At 41.6% G+C, this 19,904-nt stretch overlaps 1 protein-coding gene and 1 long non-coding RNA gene across 10 annotated transcripts in view; one reads left to right on the top strand and one right to left on the bottom strand.

The window, feature by feature from the left end:
* Positions 1–15,593, top strand: part of TRIO (trio Rho guanine nucleotide exchange factor) — a 268,477-nt gene extending 252,884 nt beyond the window's left edge. For 6 of the 7 annotated variants that reach the window (XM_081872947.1, XM_081872950.1, XM_081872949.1 and 3 more), the window contains exons 49-57: positions 1,138–1,385; positions 2,287–2,425; positions 5,360–5,387; positions 6,223–6,385; positions 6,559–6,680; positions 6,777–6,855; positions 8,042–8,242; positions 11,342–11,480; positions 13,084–15,593. In XM_081872947.1, coding sequence (XP_081729073.1) covers positions 1,138–1,385; positions 2,287–2,425; positions 5,360–5,387; positions 6,223–6,385; positions 6,559–6,680; positions 6,777–6,855; positions 8,042–8,242; positions 11,342–11,480; positions 13,084–13,626 — 1,662 coding nt within the window. In that variant the 3' untranslated portion in view covers positions 13,627–15,593. Of the gene's footprint in view, positions 1–1,137; positions 1,386–2,286; positions 2,426–5,359; positions 5,388–6,222; positions 6,386–6,558; positions 6,681–6,776; positions 6,856–8,041; positions 8,243–11,341; positions 11,481–13,083 lie in introns of those variants that run through there. The other variant, XM_081872953.1, reaches the window with a different exon arrangement.
* The window catches only part of LOC309348119, a 48,715-nt gene that overhangs the window by 9,269 nt on the left and 19,542 nt on the right, over positions 1–19,904 (bottom strand). For 2 of the 3 annotated variants that reach the window (XR_014159183.1, XR_014159184.1), the window contains exons 1-3: positions 11,212–11,284; positions 10,453–10,949; positions 2,193–2,330 (exon numbers count right to left, since the gene is read on the bottom strand). This is a non-coding gene — a long non-coding RNA (uncharacterized lncRNA). Of the gene's footprint in view, positions 1–2,192; positions 2,331–10,452; positions 10,950–11,211; positions 11,285–19,904 lie in introns of those variants that run through there. The other variant, XR_014159182.1, reaches the window with a different exon arrangement.

The raw sequence follows: 19,904 nt of genomic DNA, 5'->3' as shown, positions 1-19,904 counted from the left end.
AAGGGAGATTGCCTTAATTTTTTAAAAAAATGCTTCTTAGACTCTTACACATAGGGGAAATAATAATTGTCCCTCCACCACCCATTCACTAAAGGTGGATACTGTTCATTTCACCAGCAAACAGGAACATTTGAAACAGGAATCTCACCATTAATGGAAACACCACCTTCCCCTTTAGGCTTAGCAGTATATTTCTTCCCCAATTAACTTTCCTTTTCCAGATATTGTATTGGGATAAAGGAACGACATGCTTCCCTGTATAAGTGGCTGAAAACATCTTGTCCCCAAGTCATTTTTGCAGAATCTGGGGATTTGTTAAATTACTGCCAATCTCTGATTTCAGCCAAATAAAAAAAATGTAGGGTTTTTTTTAATAGTTCAGGCATCTGGTGTTCTTGAGCCCAGAATGGGTACTATCCAGTGCTTTCTGGACAGAATGAATTTAGCAGCACTGAGATGGGCAGGGCATGCAGCTTACGAACTCTAGAAAAGGCAGTGTAAGGTGACTTAGTGAGCCATTTCTGATAAAATGATCCCACTAAACCATAGCTTATCACACCAGAAGGTAGTGTCAGTCCCACACCACTTGTTACTCACCAGCTTTAACTTGGCTATTTTAAATTGCAATTCCCTGTTGCATCTGAAATGGGGAACTGAGATTTAATGTTGGTTTACTAACCAATATCTTAAGCTGCTGTTGGGTACTGCTTTTAAGCTCCTGATGAGTAAACAGGCTGGTGCTTGTTTGTTTAATGGAAGGTTTACAGAGATTTTCTTAAGCCCAAACGTGCACCCTTTCCTGTCCTTAAGAAAGGAGGCTAAATTAGTGCATGAACATAAAAATAACAGGTTCACACTTAATGATGGGATATTAAGAACATAAGCCCTCCTCCAACTACTGGTCAGTTTAATTTACTTGCTCTGTTTATTAGATAACAGCTCTTTGGGGTCTATCTAGATTCTGAAAAATCTCAGTATTCATATGGTTCGTTTAATACAAGCTTATTGAAATGACGATTCTTAGGAGCTAATGTCATGGAAGAGAGGCATTCTCTCCCCCTTCTCCCCGGTATTTTTGTAAACTGTCTCCTTTTTCCTCCTTGTTTTCCTCTCTCTACCTGATTGGTTCACCGACAGAGTGAAAGTAGCAGCAGTAGCAATATCTCCACCATGCTGGTGACACACGATTATACGGCAGTGAAGGAGGATGAGATTAATGTCTACCAAGGAGAAGTCGTGCAAATTCTAGCCAGCAACCAACAGAACATGTTTTTGGTGTTCCGAGCCGCCACTGACCAGTGCCCCGCAGCCGAGGGCTGGATCCCCGGCTATGTCCTGGGGCATACCAGTGCAGTCACCATTGAGAACCCCGATGGAACAATGAAGTAAGTGTCTCGGGTGCTCCTTTTAAGGTGGACATTTTTGGTAAGATTGTTAGTTTGCCATGCACCCCAGAGGAGTAGCTGTGTTGGTCTGTTGCAGCAGGAAAACAGGCACGTGATAGATCTGGCTGGCTGTCATGGACTGGTTGGACACAAAGGCATGCTGGGAGGAACCAGCTGAGGAACTCCCCAAGGGAAGGAGGCTCAGAGCCTGGAGATTGGTGGTAGGACAACAGTGAGAAGACTGGGAAGATGAGATGTTAAAAGCTGAAGAGGTAACAGGGCTTAGTGAGCAGGGAGAGTTTGTGGCAGAAAGGAGTACAGAAGCAGGGAAGAGGGATGCCAGGAGGCAGAGATGGGTCAGGCCTGTGAAGAGTTACAGGTGTTTTCCCGCCCCCTTTTTTTTTCTTTCGTGGAAAGGTAAGTCTGAGGCCTAGTTTTCACTGAGGTGAAGAATCTGGAGTGGTTGAAGCTAGACGCAGATGGGAGCTTACATAACAGAGTGCTTTCTCATGCAAAAATAAATCAATCTTTTCACAAAGAAAACTTACATGTGAAAGAGGAAGCTGAGCTCAAATTCTTCCCCCGATATATAGTTTTCTATGGGAGAAAACTTTTTTGTATGGATGGGAAAAAATAACTGAGCCCTGCAGTCCGAAAGGGTGCAGCCTAGACACAGGTTTACAAATGCAGCAAGAACTAGGCTCAAACTAGTTGTTCCTGTAAAAATGATGACAGAATTCATACTCTTTGGGTCAAGGCCACCAGAAGAACCATGTCATTTCATCGATCATTTGTTCGTATACTCACTGTTTGGTGGATTATCCGTCAGATGTTCCTCCTTCTGCATGTTTTAATGTTTTCCAAGGCAAGGGTCCAGCTAATCACAATGTTCTGGCTTCAGGAAGTCGTCATCTTGGCACACAGCACTCCGTCTAAGGAAGAAATCTGAGAAAAAAGATAAAGACAGCAAAAGGGAAGGCAAGCTGGAAAATGGTTACCGTAAATCTCGAGATGGACTTGCCAATAAGGTTTCCGTGAAGGTAACCTTTCTTCCTCGTGTTCTTAGTTGTTCTTAGTCTATACAGTACAACAAGTATCACACTTTAACAATACTTTTTTTACTTGAAATACATTTGCACCAGTGTTCTTTTCTACCTTTCATTACTAGAGATATGAAGTGCTAAAGACCTGTTTTCATGTCGTGTTTTAGGGCAACTGTATATAATTCAGATTTGAGTATCCCTGGTCAGGCTAACCTACATACTGGAGAGTAAATCCCATTAAACTCAATCTTATTAGGATTGCACTGTAAATGTGATACCATTAAAAGGGGGGATATCAGCTAGTAGGATTCTTGTAGAAATATGGTGGGTTGCGCCTTCTGTATTTCAAAATCTGTCGTTAACATGCAACTAGAGCTGTGGTTGAAAACTTCACGTGGGAATAGGTAGTAGGAGTGAAGGTTTAAGATTGGAACTGGGTCCAGGAGAAGGAACTCTCTGATGTAGGTATTCTCAGGTAAAGGGTGAAAGCCTGGGTTGACTATAGCAGTGTATTTTTTTGTGTTGGGAGGGAAGAATGGGGGAAAGTTTTCATGAGGAAAAAAAGATGGCTGGACTCAGGAAAGGAGTAGGTGCAACAGCTTTTAAGAAAACCATTAACAACCAATAAAAGTTTTGCAGCCTGAACAAGAACAGTAGACACATTGTAGTAGCTTTGTTGTTGTTTAGTCGTTTAGTCATGTCCAACTCTTCGTGACCCCATGGACCAGAGCACGCCAGGCACTCCTGTCTTCCACTGCCTCCTGCAGTTTGGTCAAACTCATGCTGGTAGCTTCGAGAACACTGTCCAACCATCTCGTTCTCTGTCTTCCCCTTCTCCTTGTGCCCTCCATCTTTCCCAACATCAGGGTCTTTTCCAGGGAGTCTTCTCTTCTCATGAGGTGGCCAAAGTATTGGAGCCTCAGCTTCAGGATCTGTCCTTCCAGTGAGCACTCAGGGCTGATTTCCTTAAGAATGGAGAGGTTTGATCTTCTTGCTCTCCAGCACCATAATTCATAATTGTAGTAGCTACGTTTGTGCATTGCTAAGGACCTCATGTTGGAAAACGATAGGTGTACATTGTCTTATGGTTGAATTCAGCAGCTTGCCAGGCGAAACAATCCCCACCTCCACCCCCATCTGTCCCTGAGCCAATTTCAAGGGACACAGTGGCAAGGGAGGAAGAAGCCCCGTTGGGTAAGCCAGAGTCATCTTTGCACAAGGTTTCGACCGATGGGGCTCGTTCAGTGCATTTTGCACACTGAATGGCTGCCCGCTTTTAACAACAAACCCCTTCCTTCCTTATGGAACAGCAAAATGCACAAAGAGACTGCAGATGGTACAGATAAAGCTCGTTCAGCTTTGTTCAGGGAGTTATATTACAGAGAAGATTACTCACTTTCATTTTTTCTGGAGTGCATGAGTCAACTTTCAGAACACACAGGTTGAGCTCACAGGAAGCAACCGTTTGCTCAGAGAACAACAAATACTCTTGACCTGTTAGCAGTTTTAAGGCAGAAGTGCACATGCCCTATGTTGGCCAAACCGCCTTTAACATCAATCTGCAGTTCAGAAGTTAAAAGAAGCATAGGAGTCCTAATTAATCCTTTCAGAAGCAGTAGTAACAACCGCTTCCTCAGTGTATTGACAGTAATTTTACTACCATGAGTTAGGATATTAGATTATGTAAGAAGAGATAAATCATCTCTTTCCAGCAGAATTTTGTTTATCTGATGCAGCATCCATAACAGACCACAGGTGCATGACAGAAGCCTCCAAAAGTTTACAAAGCTTTAATATCAAATAAATCCCTTTGCCATGACTTCCTACAATAAATCCAGATCCATACTTCTACACCCCATTTTAAACATTTTCAGTACCCCAAAAAAGGGCAGTTCTCAAGTCAAATATATTATCAATATCATATATATATATATTATCAAGACAAACTGTTATATAAATATCACTTCCATACAGCTCTAACAGAATAATAGATGGAATTGTTACTCACTTTAAGGGGGGGAGCATTTCTGAACCATTGTAGGTGAGAATACTTTGGGCTAGACTTGTAGTGAATAAAATTCTCTCTGTATAACATCATCATATACAGTGGTACCTCTGGTTACGAACTTAATTCGTTCTGGAGGTCCGTTCTTAACCTGAAAGCGTTCTCAACCTGAGGTACCACTTTAGCAAATGGGACTTCCCGGTGCTGCTGCGCCGCTGGCGCACGATTTCTGTTCTCATCCTGAGGTAAAGTTCTTAACCCGAGGTACTATTTCCAGGTTAGCGGAGTCTGTAACCCAAAGCGTTTGTAACCCGAGGTACCACTGTAATATCATAGAGCCATCATACTAGCACTATGGTTGGGTGATGTCACAGATGATATTTGGTCACAATGGATCCACCAGGATTCTCAGCACTCCACAATTCCTGTGCTGAATGAAAAGGGAGTGTAAAAAGATTTTCATCCTGCCTGAATTGTACCTGGAGATTAGATCTGCAAAGGAGCAGGGGGCATTGTAATTTGGTACATCTTCAGAGACCCAGCAAAGGGGATATTTCTTGGTGGCGTTGTCAGTATGGGGAGGAAAAGGTACCCAGCCAGCAATGTACTGCTTTATCTTTTCAGGAAACATTTTGGCATAAAAATCTCGCTGCTGGTCTCTAAATGTCCAATTTTAAGGAATGTAGTGGAAAAGGTTTTGTTGGTACGTGTGCACAGAAAATACCACGTTGTCTGTTGATCATGATATGTTAAGTACACCTGGCTATGCTGATGATTGTTGACCTTACAACATCATTGAGCACAACTGCACACAGTCCTCTATGTCAACAGTTGACAGATGTTAAGACTTCAGTTTTTAACCTTATTGTCCTTAAGAAATGTCTGGAGACTTTGAAAATGCTAACATTTTCAACTTCCCTTTTCAGCTTCTCAACCCCAACTACATTTATGATGGTAAGTTGTGTTTAAGTTCACTGTTGCCAATAACATGAAAATACATTTTTTCATTACAAAGGCAGAGGAAGTCTAAAATGCATTTAAAATGCGGCTGGTGAGCCTGCAAAGCCAGCAGAGGGAAATATCTGTGAGGCTGCAAAACATCTGGGGAGTCGTGGATACAATCCCTCTTCAGTCATTTTCTACACACCATAATGGCCAAACCAGTGGGCACCAGAAATGGGCCTTGGTGCTGAACAGTAGTCAGTGATGGGTGAGCCACCTGATCTGACTAAAGTCTTTTCAGTTTAAATGTAGAGATGTATTTTATCAGAGAGGCAATAGCAGAGATACAGTTTCTCCAATATCTTGGTTAAGTCGTGAGAAACATTGCGTTGTCACAGGAAAAAAGGAGTGGCTGCATTTGAGAAATAACATTTTTTCCTAGCAGAATGTGAGACACAGTGCACTAATTGTGTCCGTCCCCCTTGACTAGGCAGGAACCCACATGACAAACTTTTTCATCACTTCCTCCTCTCCTCCTTTTGCTTTCAGTTAATTTCCATGTCAGAGCCAGACAGAGAAAACTGTTAAGAGGCAGCCTATAGAACCAGAACAATGAAGAGAAATAGAAACAAATAACATAAGATCTAAGGGTTCGTTCCTAGTCTCTGTATAGGTCACACACATCCTAATGGGCCTTAAGGCATATGCTGCCCTATATTTTTACCAGACTTAAACTGTACTGGCACTAACCGTATCACAGAGGTAACATGCAAACTGCATGTATTTAGGTGACAGAGAAGATGTATGAATTAACTCTTTAATGGCAATTGTTTCCTTCTCTTCCCAGTTCCCCCAGAATTCATAATACCATTAAGTGAGACAACATGTGAGATAGGAGAGACTGTCATTCTGAAATGCAAAGTCTGTGGTCGTCCCAAAGCTTCAGTAACTTGGAAAGGTCCTGAACATAACACACTGAGCAGTGACAGCCATTACAGCATCTCATACAGGTATCTTTGGCTTCTGTATTTGCATCCTTTATACTGTGTCAAAAAGGGGGATTTGTGAGATAGTTGGCAAGAAAGCAGAAAGAATATTTTGAAGGGAATAGATGATTGTGACTATAAATACCAGTTGAGTGTTTATAAATCTCACATGTTTACAAATTTACAATATTTTGCAGTGATTTGGGAGAAGCATCTCTGAAAATCATTGGTGTGACCACAGAAGATGATGGTATTTATACCTGTGTAGCTGCAAACGATATGGGTTCAGTTTCATCTTCAGCCAGTCTACGAGTTTTAGGTGGGTCTATCTCTGTGGCAAGGAGGCACAGAATAAAGATAGCAATGTTTTTCGCATGTTAAATGCTCAATGTAGATTATTTTTTCCACTTTTCAGGTCCTGGAAGTGATGGGATCATAGTAACCTGGAAAGATAACTTTGATTCCCTGTACAGTGAAGTGGCTGAGCTTGGCAGGTATGATTCAGCCTACTTATATAATCATAAATATTTTTGGAAAGAAATGACTTCTGTGTTGAGATGGGCATTCAGCTGTTCTAGCATACATTCAAGGACCCTGATAATGCAGAAATCAAGTGCTTTCTTAGAAAAGAGTTTGCATGGCAAGAGTAAACTCTAAGCTTTTGGTGCTGGGGTATGAAAAGTAGCCTAAAACAATGTTATTACTTAACGTATATTAATTAAAACCCGAGTCATGCATTGGAGCAACTTCCACTAAGGAAAAATCATGTCATTCAGCTAACATTAATGTGCAAAAGCTACCAAACCAGAATGAGATCAGGCAATTGTAAAATCGCCTCCACACCATTTTGGTTACATGTGAATCGGGCAAAATAAGCTGAACTTTGGGAAATCTTTGGACAGATCAATGTGCATTCAGAGAGGCTGCATACACACAACATAGTTTAGTGCTAATGTGCACAAGCAGAAAGGAACCTGCAAGAAACACCAAGCCTGTGCTCCTCTTCCCTGTTCATTCATAGGCAGGAGAATTAGTTTCACTTTTTATGATGGACCTCTTGTTGCATGTGATTATGGTTTAAAGCGAACTCATCAGTTTCAAAACAAGCCAAACCCATGGGGTATGCAGTTGGCTTGTTTAACTATCCAGAGTTTGCTTTAAACCACAATCTCTGGTTCACACAATGAGCCAGGAATTGTGAGAAATGAAACTTAATTCTGATGAACCCCTCCTCCTAGCCCAGAGGTAGGGTGGAACATATGAGCCCAAGTCTTCATAAGAGCAGCTTTCTACTCATGAATGTAGCTCTAAACTCTGAGTTTTAATTTTGTTCTTGTATCCTGTTATAGCTGGCTCACATGAAAATACTGATACATACACTTATCATAAGAGCATCATATTTGTAACCTGCACACCTGACTGTCCAGAACATGAGAAACAGGCCCAGGCTGATTTAGTATACTTCATATAAATAATAATTATTATTAAAAAGTATTTAGTATTGTAAGTGTCTCAGAAATTGGACATCTGGTTGCATTTCAAAGGGAGAAAGTTTTAATAGTTCAAGACCAGCTTTGAATATGTATGTTTGCAAGTGTGGGGTGTGAAAATAAATACATCTCTCTCTCTTGTATTCCTTGCCTTGTGGAGCTGACTTTCCTTTCACCATTTGTTTTGCAGGGGCAGATTTTCTGTCATTAAGAGATGCGATCAGAAGGGAACCAAGCGAGAAGTAGCCGCTAAGTTCATAAATAAGAAACTGATGAAACGAGATCAGGTCACCCATGAACTCGGAGTTATGCAGAATCTCCAACACCCTCAGCTTGTCGGCCTCCTGGACACCTTTGAGAGTTCCACCAGTTACATCTTGGTGTTAGAGATGTGTGTGCCCTTTTATGTTACCTAATGTTATGTTGTGGTTTATTTTATATGCTGCTTTTTGACCCAGACTCTTCCCACAGTGGTCAAAAGAATATTAATGCAAAGAAAAATGCAACGGTTGCATTACTGTTGAAAAATCAACCAAAACAATACAAAATCTAAAGAAAATCCCTATAATGCTAAACATAGAAGGAAAAAATAGGCAAACTGTTCCCAGTGCCAGCCCCACTAACCCCCCTAGCTCATCACCACTATTCCAACACACAGCACAAAACCTCCAGATAAAAACATGGCAAGCCAAAGGCCTGCACCGTCTTAAAGTCTTTTACAAAAACAACAAACCCATACTGACACAAGAAAAACAAGACATACTTGGAGACACCCAAATACCCTGGCTAACACACCACCAACTACACACCTCCTTAAACAATTCAACAGTAAAATCTGGTGCCACTAGGCCCGTGACCACCTTTGAAAATCTTCTCCTGACAGTTCTTTGACACAAAGAACAATGGGAGCATGACCTAGGCCATGAAATTAACCCCACCCAATGGACTAGAAAGTGGTCTAAACCTCCATCTCAGCCAAAAGAAAGGAACTCACTCTGAAACTCACATACAGATGGTACTTAACACTACAGAAACTGGCATTGATATGCCCAGGAACATCACCAAAATGTTGGAGAGGCAGCACCTCTACAGGCACATACCTGCACATGTGGTGGGAATGCCCCAAAATCCAACCATTCTGGACAGCCCTTCTACAAGAGATATGCAAAATAACTGAACAGGTATTAGAACTCACCCCAGAACTTGCCCCACTAAACATTTTCCAAGAGCATCATGACCGCTCACATGATAAAGACCTTATAATCCACCTACTCTCAGCAGCCAGTCACTGGAGAGACCAGTCAGGAGTGAACATGGACCAGTGGTACCAAATTGTATGGGAAACAGCCTTACTAGAAAAGCTAACCAATAGACTGCAACTGTCACGGGGACAAATAGAAGAGGATGCCTTCACCCCAGTGTGGCTCTCCTTTATCACGTACACAGCCCAACAAGACAACAACAAAAGCCCACCGACAGCATACAAAACAATCTGGTTAACCTGACCCAACAATTCCCCCACCCCCACCCCACAAACAAATCTCACTGCAGCCGACTAAACACAGCCAACCATTCCTTGGGGCCCCCACCCAACCTCTTTCACTACCAAGGAAATATAATAAACAAACAGAAAGAAAACCTACCCAAATGATAGGTTTACCATTTCCCCGCCTCCCACCAAGCAATAGTCCTCTTACTGCTACCTGCAGATATTTTGCTCCTACGTGAAGTTGATGATACATAAGACTCTCAACTTACACAGGGGTTGTGTTCAAGGGATAGTGCCTAATGCCAAAATTGCTTATAGTCAAAACACATTGAGTTGAATGGTGGGTGGGATTGCGAAAGTCTCTTTTCCAAGAAGCCTGCCCCCTTTTAAATATTTTGTGTGTGTGTTGTTGTTGTTGTTGTTGTTAAGCACATAAAACTGAATGCGTGCATGTTGCGAGTTATTCCTCGCTATTAACTTTTAGGAGGAAAAAAAATACATTCCTGTTTAGGTAAATGTAAACATTACTGTTTACTAGGGTATTTGATAGCTAAAAGTTCTGTCCCAGGCAACCCTGAAATTAATAGTTGCAGAGCAGGTGATTGCTTTTCAGTAGCTTTTTTTGGAAGGTAGTTTTAAACCATTTTTAAAGATGCATTAGTATGGATACATTTGCAGCCCTGGGCTCCTTTGGAGGAAGATGCGGGGTATACATCAAAGAAACAAACATCCCTCTAACCTCTCTTGCCTCACACATCTGGTTGCTTGGCAAGCCACTCAGTCAGGATGCCAAACAAACCAGGATTACGCCTGGATCCTTGGTTCAGACATGATGACAAACCACATTTAAAGCAAGCCGAAACTGATAAACTAAAAGCAAACCACGGTTTCAAGTTATGGTTTGTTGCCGTAGAACAAATGATGGTTATTTGTGCATAATGTGTTTGGGCGTTCAGACAAACCATGAATTAAACAAACTATGGCTTAGCTCCTGTATAATGTTGCGAGCCTCCCTCCATAGTTCTTCAGGCACTCTGTCCACCAAATCTAAATCCTTAAACCTGTTCCTCACTTCCACTGTGTATTCATAAGGGATTTAGATTGTATCTTACCAGCCCATTGGTTTTTCCTACTTTCTTCAGTTTAAGCTTGAATTTTGCTATAAGAAGCTGATGATCTGAGCCACAGTCAGCTCCAGGTCTTGTTTTTGCTGACTGTATAGAGCTTCTCCATCTTTGGCTGCAGAGAATAAAATCAATCTGATTTCGATTCTGCCCATCTGGTGATGTCCATGTGTAGAGTCGACTAAACAACAACAGCAGCAGCAGCAGCAGCAACAGTGGTTTAGCTCTACATTCAAACGTGTCCAATATGTTAGGCTCTTGATTTCTAGATGTTAAATGTTGAAGATAGGAAAATCTTACATGATTAGAATCTTACACTTATTTTGTGAGTACGTCTTCATAAATACACACCTGAGTTTAAATCAGGCTACATTTCTACTTCAAGTTAATCCTAAAAACAAGTAATCACAGAGCAATAATGGAGATTTCTCACTTTATGATGAGATTTGTGTGGGTTAAAAAAAAAAGTTACCGTATTGTTTGCTCTATAAGACTCACTTTTTCCTTCCTAAAAAGTAAGGGGAAATGTGTGTGCATTCTATGGAGCGAATGCAGGCTGCGCAGCTATCCCAGAAGCCAGAACAGCAAGAGGGATTGCTGATTTCACTGCGTAGTGATCCCTCTTGCTGTTCTGGCTTCTGAGATTCAGAATTTTTTTTTTTTTCTTGTTTTCCTTCTCCAAAAACTAGGTGCGTCTTGTGGTCTGGTGCATCTTATAGAGCGAAAAATACTGTAATTTATTTCTACACACACACACACCCCTCTATAATAGTTAGGACTAGCTCTACCATGCAGCAGAGTTAAATCATTCCCCCCCCCCAAATGTGGACAGATGATGATGATGATGATGATTAACATGACACTTATGCTTTCATAGTGCTAACCAGGGCCGCCTTCTGGACTACATCGTGCAATGGGGAAACCTCACGGAAGGAAAGATCAAGCTGTATCTGGGGGAGATTCTGGATGCTGTACAGTATCTTCACAATTGCAGAATAGTGCACTTGGACCTAAAGGTGAAATGGATAACAGGTTTTTCTCCCCCCCCCCCGAATACCGTCAATACCAGGATATACTTCAGAGCACCCACACATTTCTGACAGACTAGCTGGTGGTCCACTCTTGTGTGTGGAAACAAGGTGCATCCAGGGGACATATTATTCGCCCAGTCCCATCTCCTTACTGCACAAAGGCTGTAAGTGCTGTGAGAGCCTTGTGTGAATAGGAAGCCAACTCAAGGAACAATGTACAGTTGTGGCCAAAGCCCACTTTGAGCCTGATGTCGGGAACTGGCAGGACGCTAATGAGTGGGCATCGGGGGCAGGCGAGCTGGAGGCCGAATCGGGAGAGGGGAGCAGTGGGTTGGGGGGCGACCCATACCAGCCAGGGGGCAAGAATTGGAGGATGGAAGAATCAGAGGAGAAAGGAAGGTCAAGCAATGGAAGGGCTGGGTGCTCCCTCACCCTCTCCTGCACCACTCTCTCCCAGAACCAGGAGAGAGATGAAGCGGGAAGAGCAGAGGCAAAACCTGCCACGCAGGCATAGTCTCTGGCTGCGTGTGCACCGCCTGTCAGGGTGAAGTACTTAAAGTTGTGGAGGCGGAGTGGTCCCCTGTTGCTGCAACTGCTCCATAGGATGCAGACTCTGCATGTAGCTATCCAGAGCTGTAGAGAAACGACTAAGTTATCTTTGACCATAAAGCGTTAACTATCTGTTGTCTGCCTTCAATTGGCTGGAAAGTGCCCTTGACAGCTGTGTACACATCTCTGTAAGCCACGGTTTATGCTTAGCATGAACAAGCAGCATTCTGCTCAGTCATGTTTGCTCTACTCATGCTTTGTTTGGAAAGAAGCAAACTGCTGAGTGTTGGTTTTTTTTTTAAAAAAAAGTGAATTTGACTTTCTTTCTATATGCCGTACCTTGATGCTTAAAATAGGAGAAATTATTGTGACTTTCACATCTATACTTCACAATACTTGGTTCACAGGATTCTTAACGTCGGGGGCAGCCTGTCTACGAAGTGGAAGGAAATTTGACTTTTACCCTCTCCAATTCCCTAATGCAAATCTCCCCGCCATCCCTGCAAAAGAGAGCAGCAACTGCTGTTAGCCACAGAGGAGGAAACATAAAGGCTCTTGTATTATTCCTTTGTGTTTTCTCCTAGGTGGCTAACAGCAGCTTCAATAGGAGCATTTTTGACTATTCTGTAGCATTGAGGGGCTACAGAACCGCCTAGTTTGCAGTTCTGATCATCCTCCACAAACGCTTTTCCCAACAGCTGCTTTTAGCAAAATAAAAAGATGCTGCGAGATACATTCAAGTATTTCCTGCATCACATTTTAAGTTTTCCCTCTCATACGTTCAAGATGCTGCAAGATGCATTCAAGTTTTTCCCACATAGCATTTTAAGTTTTCCTCTCGTACGTTAAATGAGTAGATGATACGTTCATCTCGTTTTGCTGTGCGTTTCATTTCGGAATCTGTCGAACGTTTAGAAATTGTGCCGACTTTTCTAAGGCTTGAAAGTACAAGTTAGGTTGTTACGGGTGAGGCTGTTTAAACATGTGGCGCTTTGCTTGGCGTAACAAGTGACAACTTCCTCTTCTTCGTCTCTTCCAGCCTGAAAACATTCTGGTGGACAAGAGCTTGGCCAAAGCAACGATCCGACTGGCTGACTTTGGAGATGCAGTCCAGCTCAACACCACGTACCACATCCACCAGCTCCTTGGGAACCCAGAGTTTGCAGCTCCCGAAATTATCCTTGGAAATCCTGTCTCCCTGACCTCAGATGTGTGGAGCCTCGGAGTGCTCACATACGTTCTCCTTAGCGGCGTGTCTCCTTTCCTGGACGAAAGCGTAGAGGAAACCTGCCTGAACATTTGCCGCCTAGACTTTAGCTTCCCAGATGACTACTTCAAAGGAGTAAGCCAGAAGGCCAAAGATTTTGTCTGTTTCCTATTGCAGGATGACCCAGCCAAGCGCCCTTCGGCTGCACTGGCTCTGCAGGAGCAGTGGCTGCAGCCAGGCAGTGCCAAAAGTGCTGACAGCATTGACATAGCCAGACTGACTTCATTCATTGAGCGGCGAAAACACCAGAACGATGTTCGACCCATTCGTAGCATTAAAAACTTCTTACAGAGCAGGCTCTTGCCAAAAGTTTGACCTATCTTTGATGTGTTCTCTCATTCTCTTTCACCTGTCAGCTAAACTGCGGGTGAAGCTCTCCTGCCAATCAGCTGTTGACTTGAATTTGGGGTGAAGGAAAAAGAAAAAAAAAAAACAGAAGCCAATCAGCTGCTAGCGTATTCATCGTGTGGAAATGCATTCCAAGTAAATCTAAGCACGGTTGTACTTGGGACTAGCACTGCAAAACTATGTTGGGGTGGAGGACTGCAACATTGTACTCTGCAAAAGGCAATGAAGAACTTGACACTTACTACAGTATTTTAATTCAGGGTTCTGCAAAAAAAAATAAAAAATCCTTTTTTAAAAACGTCTGACGAGAATTGAAATTTTGCAACCGATCTTAACTAGCGTTTTCAAGATTTTAGACAGAGGGGAAAAAATATGCCTTTGTTCAAAGCACTGGTATTGAGAGACAAGGTACAGACACTGACACTTAAAAGACGACTGAACAAAATGGCTGCCCGTCTAGATGGTGTCCGTTTTGACCCATCTGATTTTATTTTATTTTTTTGGACTTGGACATAGAGCTTTCCAGTTGCCTCGCCTGTGTGTATCTTGCATAGCAGTGCACTGAGATCAGACTCTGCTTTTAAGTGCATCCAACCTCAAGATTTTTGCATACAAATAGAATGAACCATTTTGCTCTGATAAAATGTAGGCCTTACTTGTAAATAGACTGTTACCTGCCTTCAACCTGTGTCTCTTTAATTTCCCCCCTCTTCTCCTCTCCCTATAACTCCCCCCCCCCTAAATGGTGGTGAACCACTGTGTGGGTCTTCAGTTCAGGTCAGCCCTGGCTTGACCTATCAGAAAAGAACTCTTGGGTTTGGTGTCCTTAAGCCAACCTCTTATCGTCAAGCAGTATACAGCAGGAAGAAAATACTGTAAATGCACTCACTTTGGGATTTTTGTTTTGTTTTGGGTTTTTTTTTTAAAATTTCATATCATGTGCAATGTTGTGGCTTTAACATTTTATGCAACTATTTATGAGGACCCCTGTTGTAACTGTAATAAATATATAGAAAAAGCACATTCATAGTATGGCGAACTTTATGACTTTTGTGTTGGGGATTTCCAGGGCTGGGTTGGGGGGACTGGGTTGGGGTTTTATCACTGTGTCATTAACTTGAGCCTTAGCTTAGGACCTAGTTCGGAAGTCTTGCTGGTTTTAAAAGGATTGTAAAATTATTTTCATTTCCTGAAATGCAAACTGGATAAGGAAAACAAGGCGACATTTTTAAAAGACGGTTTGTTTTGTTTGTTCGAGATGCCAAAGTGTTATTTCACCCCATAATCGATCTCTACTTTTTAGAATTTTCAGATTTGTCTATTGCTTTCTGTACAATAACTGAGTGAATGGTGTGTGTGGTTTTTTTCCTCTTTGAAGAAAATACTGTTATAAATTGGACCGGAACCTGACGGAAAATAACTGTCTGCTTTTTTTAATGAGTTCCAAGACATAGGCAATATGTGAAATATTAAGTCATTGATGGTTTTCTGTGCATCAGTGAGCTAGCATGGATGTTCAGCCATCCATGTTTCTCTTTGTGCTTTATGCCTGTTGAAACAAACCTAGCCTACATCCCTTACAAAACAGACATAGCAGTCCGTCTTAAGCCATAATCTGGCTTTGGTTTTAATTTTAATAATTGCAACTTCCATTGTAATCTATTTATTTCTCTTTTTTGTAAAGTTGTACAGAAACTTTTTAAACAAAAAATTAAAATCAAAACTGGATGGATATGTATTCATACCAACCATAACTTTTTTTTTTGCTTGTGAATTATTATTATTATTTCATTCCTTATTTTAGTTGGATTTTTGCTTTATTTTGCATGTATATTTCTTTGTACAGCAACATTGCGTGTTTACACAGTATGATGTGATGTAAATATTTTATTTTGCCATCAGTTATTTTAAAAAAATTAAACATATTTAACAGATGTGCCTGATTATTACTATTATTATTTTAATTAGGAGCCTCTAGTATATCAAGCGCTATAAGTTTTCATTATAAGTATTAGAAACGTGTTCAGTGTTTTAAAAAAAGGAAGGTAGCTTCTTTCTCTTTACTAGGTGTGTGCCTGATAAAGGCAGGATGCCCATTACAAATGATGTTTGCACAGAACGATAAGCCTTTGGCTTAATAAACCACACTGTGCACAAACAGTTTGTTGGTACACATAGCCTGATGTGTACCATTGCTTTGCAACACCAGGAAACTGGATATCTTAACCTTTATGTCTGAACCCAGGGTCATGTTTTGTGTCTTCCTCCAAGACAGGATCATTAGCAAGCCTTAAATGCAAGTTTCATTGTTGACTTACCAGGGTGGATTTGATTTAAATCAAATCAATTTAAATCACGATTTAAATCCCAAGTCAGTAAGACTCGATTTAAAAAATCATCATCTTTTTTTCCAGAAAGACTCATTCTTGCTGGTATAATCTTACTATTTACAACCAGATGAAAGTTTCATTTTTGGAATAATAAATTTTCAGAGTAGTTTTTACAGTTACTGTATATCCAAAATTACCAGTACTGATTTGGTTATACTATCAGAAATACATAGACAGGTAATTATGAAATTATTGTGAGGTTTAATAAGTTAACTTTATATTTGGGTAACTTTTCTGCTGCACTTAATTGGAAGGAGAAAAATAATCATTTCCTTAATAACAATTTAAACAATTTATTTAACTAAAACAGACTTCTCAAACTCGGCCCTCCAGATGTTTTGAAACTACAATTCCCATCATCCCTGACCACTGGTCCTGCTAGCTAAGGATCATGGGAGTTGTAGGCCAAAAAACATCTGGAGGCCCGAATTTGAGGAAGCCAGAACTAAAACAATAATATTATAGCATATGTATCCATGTTTGTTAACTGATGTGGTTAAAAGATTTTTAAAATTAAAAAAAAAAAAAAACAGACTGAGCTTTAGCGCTCATGAAAAACTTAAAACAAATCCTTATTTCCTGGTGAATAGCCTTTCGACTATAACTTAAGTAGAAAACTATCTTTAGAAAGATTTTTTTCCTCCAAAAGCATTTTATTTTAAAAATCCAACTTAAATTTCAAAAAATCATTTTTTTAAAAATACAGTGGTACCTCGGGTTAAGTACTTAATTCGTTCTGGAGGTCTGTACTTAACCTGAAACTGTTCTTAACCTGAAGCACCAGTTAAGATAATGGGGCCTCCTGCTGCCGCCGCGCCGCCAAAGCACGATTTCTGTTCTCATCCTGAAGCAAAGTTCTTAACCTGAAGCACTATTTCTGGGTTAGCGGAGTCTGTAACCTGAAGCGTATGTAACCTGAAGCGTATGTAACCTGAAGCGTATGTAACCTGAGGTACCACTGTAAATAAAACCATTGATTTTTATCCACCCTGTGACTTACAAATCCTGGCTTGTTAGAAAGAAGCACACCATTATTCTGAGTTCAGACATAATGCTAAGCTATCCCCTTCCTGGTTCATTTGCTTGCTTTTGCAATGGGAGGAGCAATCAGGCTGCATGCCCCAGCACACAGCCTGCGAGCACAGTGTTAGTGTGGTTACTGCAAAGGATTCTGTTTATTAAGAGACCATAGGAAATACAGTTAGATGTATTTGTAACTGTGTGCACACAATCTATTTCAGGGGTAGGCAACCTAAGGCCTGTGAGCCAGATCTGGCCCAATCGCCTTCTAAATCCGGCCCGTGGACGGTCCAGGAATCAGTGTGTTTTTACATGAGTAGAATGTGTCCTTTTATTTAAAATGCATCACTGGGTTATTTGTGGGGCATAGGAATTCATTCAATTTTTTTTTTTCAAAATATGGTCCGGCCCACCACTTGTGGCCCATGGCTGAAAAAGGTTGCTGACCCCTGGTCTATTTGCTTCAGGTAGGTAGCCGTGTTGGTCTGACGCAGTCGAAATAAATAAATGAAAATAAATAATTGTCCAGTAGCACCTTAGAGACCAACTAAGTTTGCTGCTGCTGTTGTTTTAAAAAAGTGTATTGATCTGTTTTGTAGCGTAATTGTATTCTGCAGTTCAAACTGCAGTACAGTGGTACCTTGGGTTATGTACTTAATTCGTTCTGGACGTCCATTCTTAACCTGAAACTGTTCTTAATCTGAAGCACCACTTTAGCTAATGGGGGCTCCTGCTGCTGCCGCGCCGCCAGAGCATGATTTCTGTTCTCATCCTGAAGCAAAGTTCTTAACCTGAAGCACTATTTCTGGGTTAGCGGAGTCTGTAACCTGAAGCGTATGTAACCTGAAGCATATGTAACCCGAGGTACCACTGTAACATGAGTTCCCAATTGAGGCTCACCTCACAACTTTGCAACTTGGTGCCAACTTGGAACAAAATATTGTGGGGGCCCAGGTAAGCCCCACCCTGCATAATCAATCACATGTCGTAGTGAGCACACACAATTTGAATGGGAATGCCCATCAACTTTGTGGGGGCCCGGCCCTCAAATATTTTATTGGGCGGGGGGCAAAGGGCCCACAGCCCCTAGGAATTGGCTCATATGCAGCTTTGTCATTGGACAAAGGTACTTTACTTCTCCCCTGCCCCCAAGCCTTTAATGTTCAATTCCAGGCTGTTTGATCCCTGTAGTTCTCTGGGCCCATGGCTAAAGAACTGAACTAGGGCTTGTTTCCATTGCTCCACAAAGTTTACATAAAAGGTTTACTGGATGAAACTCTGGTGCGTGTATGAGGCAAGGTCACCCAAGAACTGCTTCACAGCGTCAGCATCAGCTGAGTAACGTGCAAGCAACGTGAGCCAAGAAAGGCACAATTTGAGTTTGGTTTGGATAATGGGACTGAAGAAATTGCAGTTCAAAAATAAATGGAGAAGCATAGAATCTTAATAAAGCCCAAGTCGCTTGGTGGTGGTGTTTTCTTTTCTTTTTTAAAAAATGGCTTGTTCCCGGGCATTCTGTTTTCGCGACTTAACGTGTTTTGCTTTCTCAGCCTTCCACGTCCCAGTAATCCCACGGTTTAAATAGCAAAGAGGGGAGCACCTGGGTAAATCGTGCATTGTGTGTTATACTTTCTCCTTTAACTGGGTGATCAATTTTGGATGGTATTTTCAAGAAGCTTTTTTAAGTAGGCATGATTTTCACAAGCTGTGGTATTTCCAAATATGCAATACAGTGGTACCTCGGGTTAATTACTTAATTCGTTCCGGAGGTCCGTTCTTAACCTGAAACTGTTCTTAACCTGAAGCACCACTTTAGCTAATGAGGCCTCCTGCTGCTGCCGCGCCGCCGGAGCCCGATTTCTGTTCTTATCCTGAAGCAAAGTTCTTAACCTGAATCACTATTTCTGGGTTAGCGGAGTGTGTAACCTGAAGCGTATGTAACCTGAAGCGTATGTAACATGAGGCACCACTGTACATATAAACAGTGCTTTTTTTCTGAGGGTACGCAAGGATACGCATACCCCTAAACATTTTGTGAATCTAAAGGGAGAAGAAACACATTTTAAAAAGATATTTAGTTTCTTCTCTAGCGTGGTGAATTGTCAGTTCCGTTGCTACCCCCGATGGCGGCCTTTTGTCCGTTTACTGTATTTATTTCTCCCGATTTGAACTATAAAATGGTGGTTTTCTTGAGTCAAAATGAGAGTACCCCTAAACATTTTTTTAGAAAGCACTGCATATAAAGTAGCGGTATGTTTGGAAGGTCCACTATTTGTGGCAGAGATGCCTGTAATGACGAGTGTGATGATGTGGAACCTCTCAACTACTCGGGGAGAAAAGCTATTGGTCATGCAAGATTCATAGTCCCAATTCTGCTGCCCTAGCTGCTTCTCACTTCTCCAAAAATGGAGGTCACCTGTGGCAACTCCACCCTGCTCAAGATGACGGCCTCAGTCCGCCTCATGGTCCTATGAATTACACAGAAAATGAAGCCTTTTTCAGAGGAAGAAAACTTTCAACAAACTATAGGACGGGGCTACAGCAACCATTTTGGGTTTTCCTTGGAGATTTAAGGAGTTCTTGTCATAGCCACTTCTCCCACATCCGATCTCCAGGGAGAGAGGTACCTTGGTTTACGAACTTAATCCGTACCGGAAATCCGTTCTTAAACCAAAACCGTTCTTAAACCAAAGTGTGCTTTCCCTAATGAGGCCTCCTACTGCCGGTGCCCATCCACCGTTTGGATTCCATTCTTAGACCAAGGTAAAGTTCTCAAACCAAGACACTATTTCCGGTTTTGCGGAGTTTGTAAACCAAATCGTTTTTAAACTGAGG

Source organism: Podarcis erhardii (genome assembly GCF_964252035.2).
Source record: "Podarcis erhardii genome assembly, chromosome: 8".
Lineage (NCBI taxonomy): Eukaryota > Metazoa > Chordata > Lepidosauria > Squamata > Lacertidae > Podarcis > Podarcis erhardii.
This window is presented reverse-complemented; position numbering and strand designations above follow the sequence as displayed.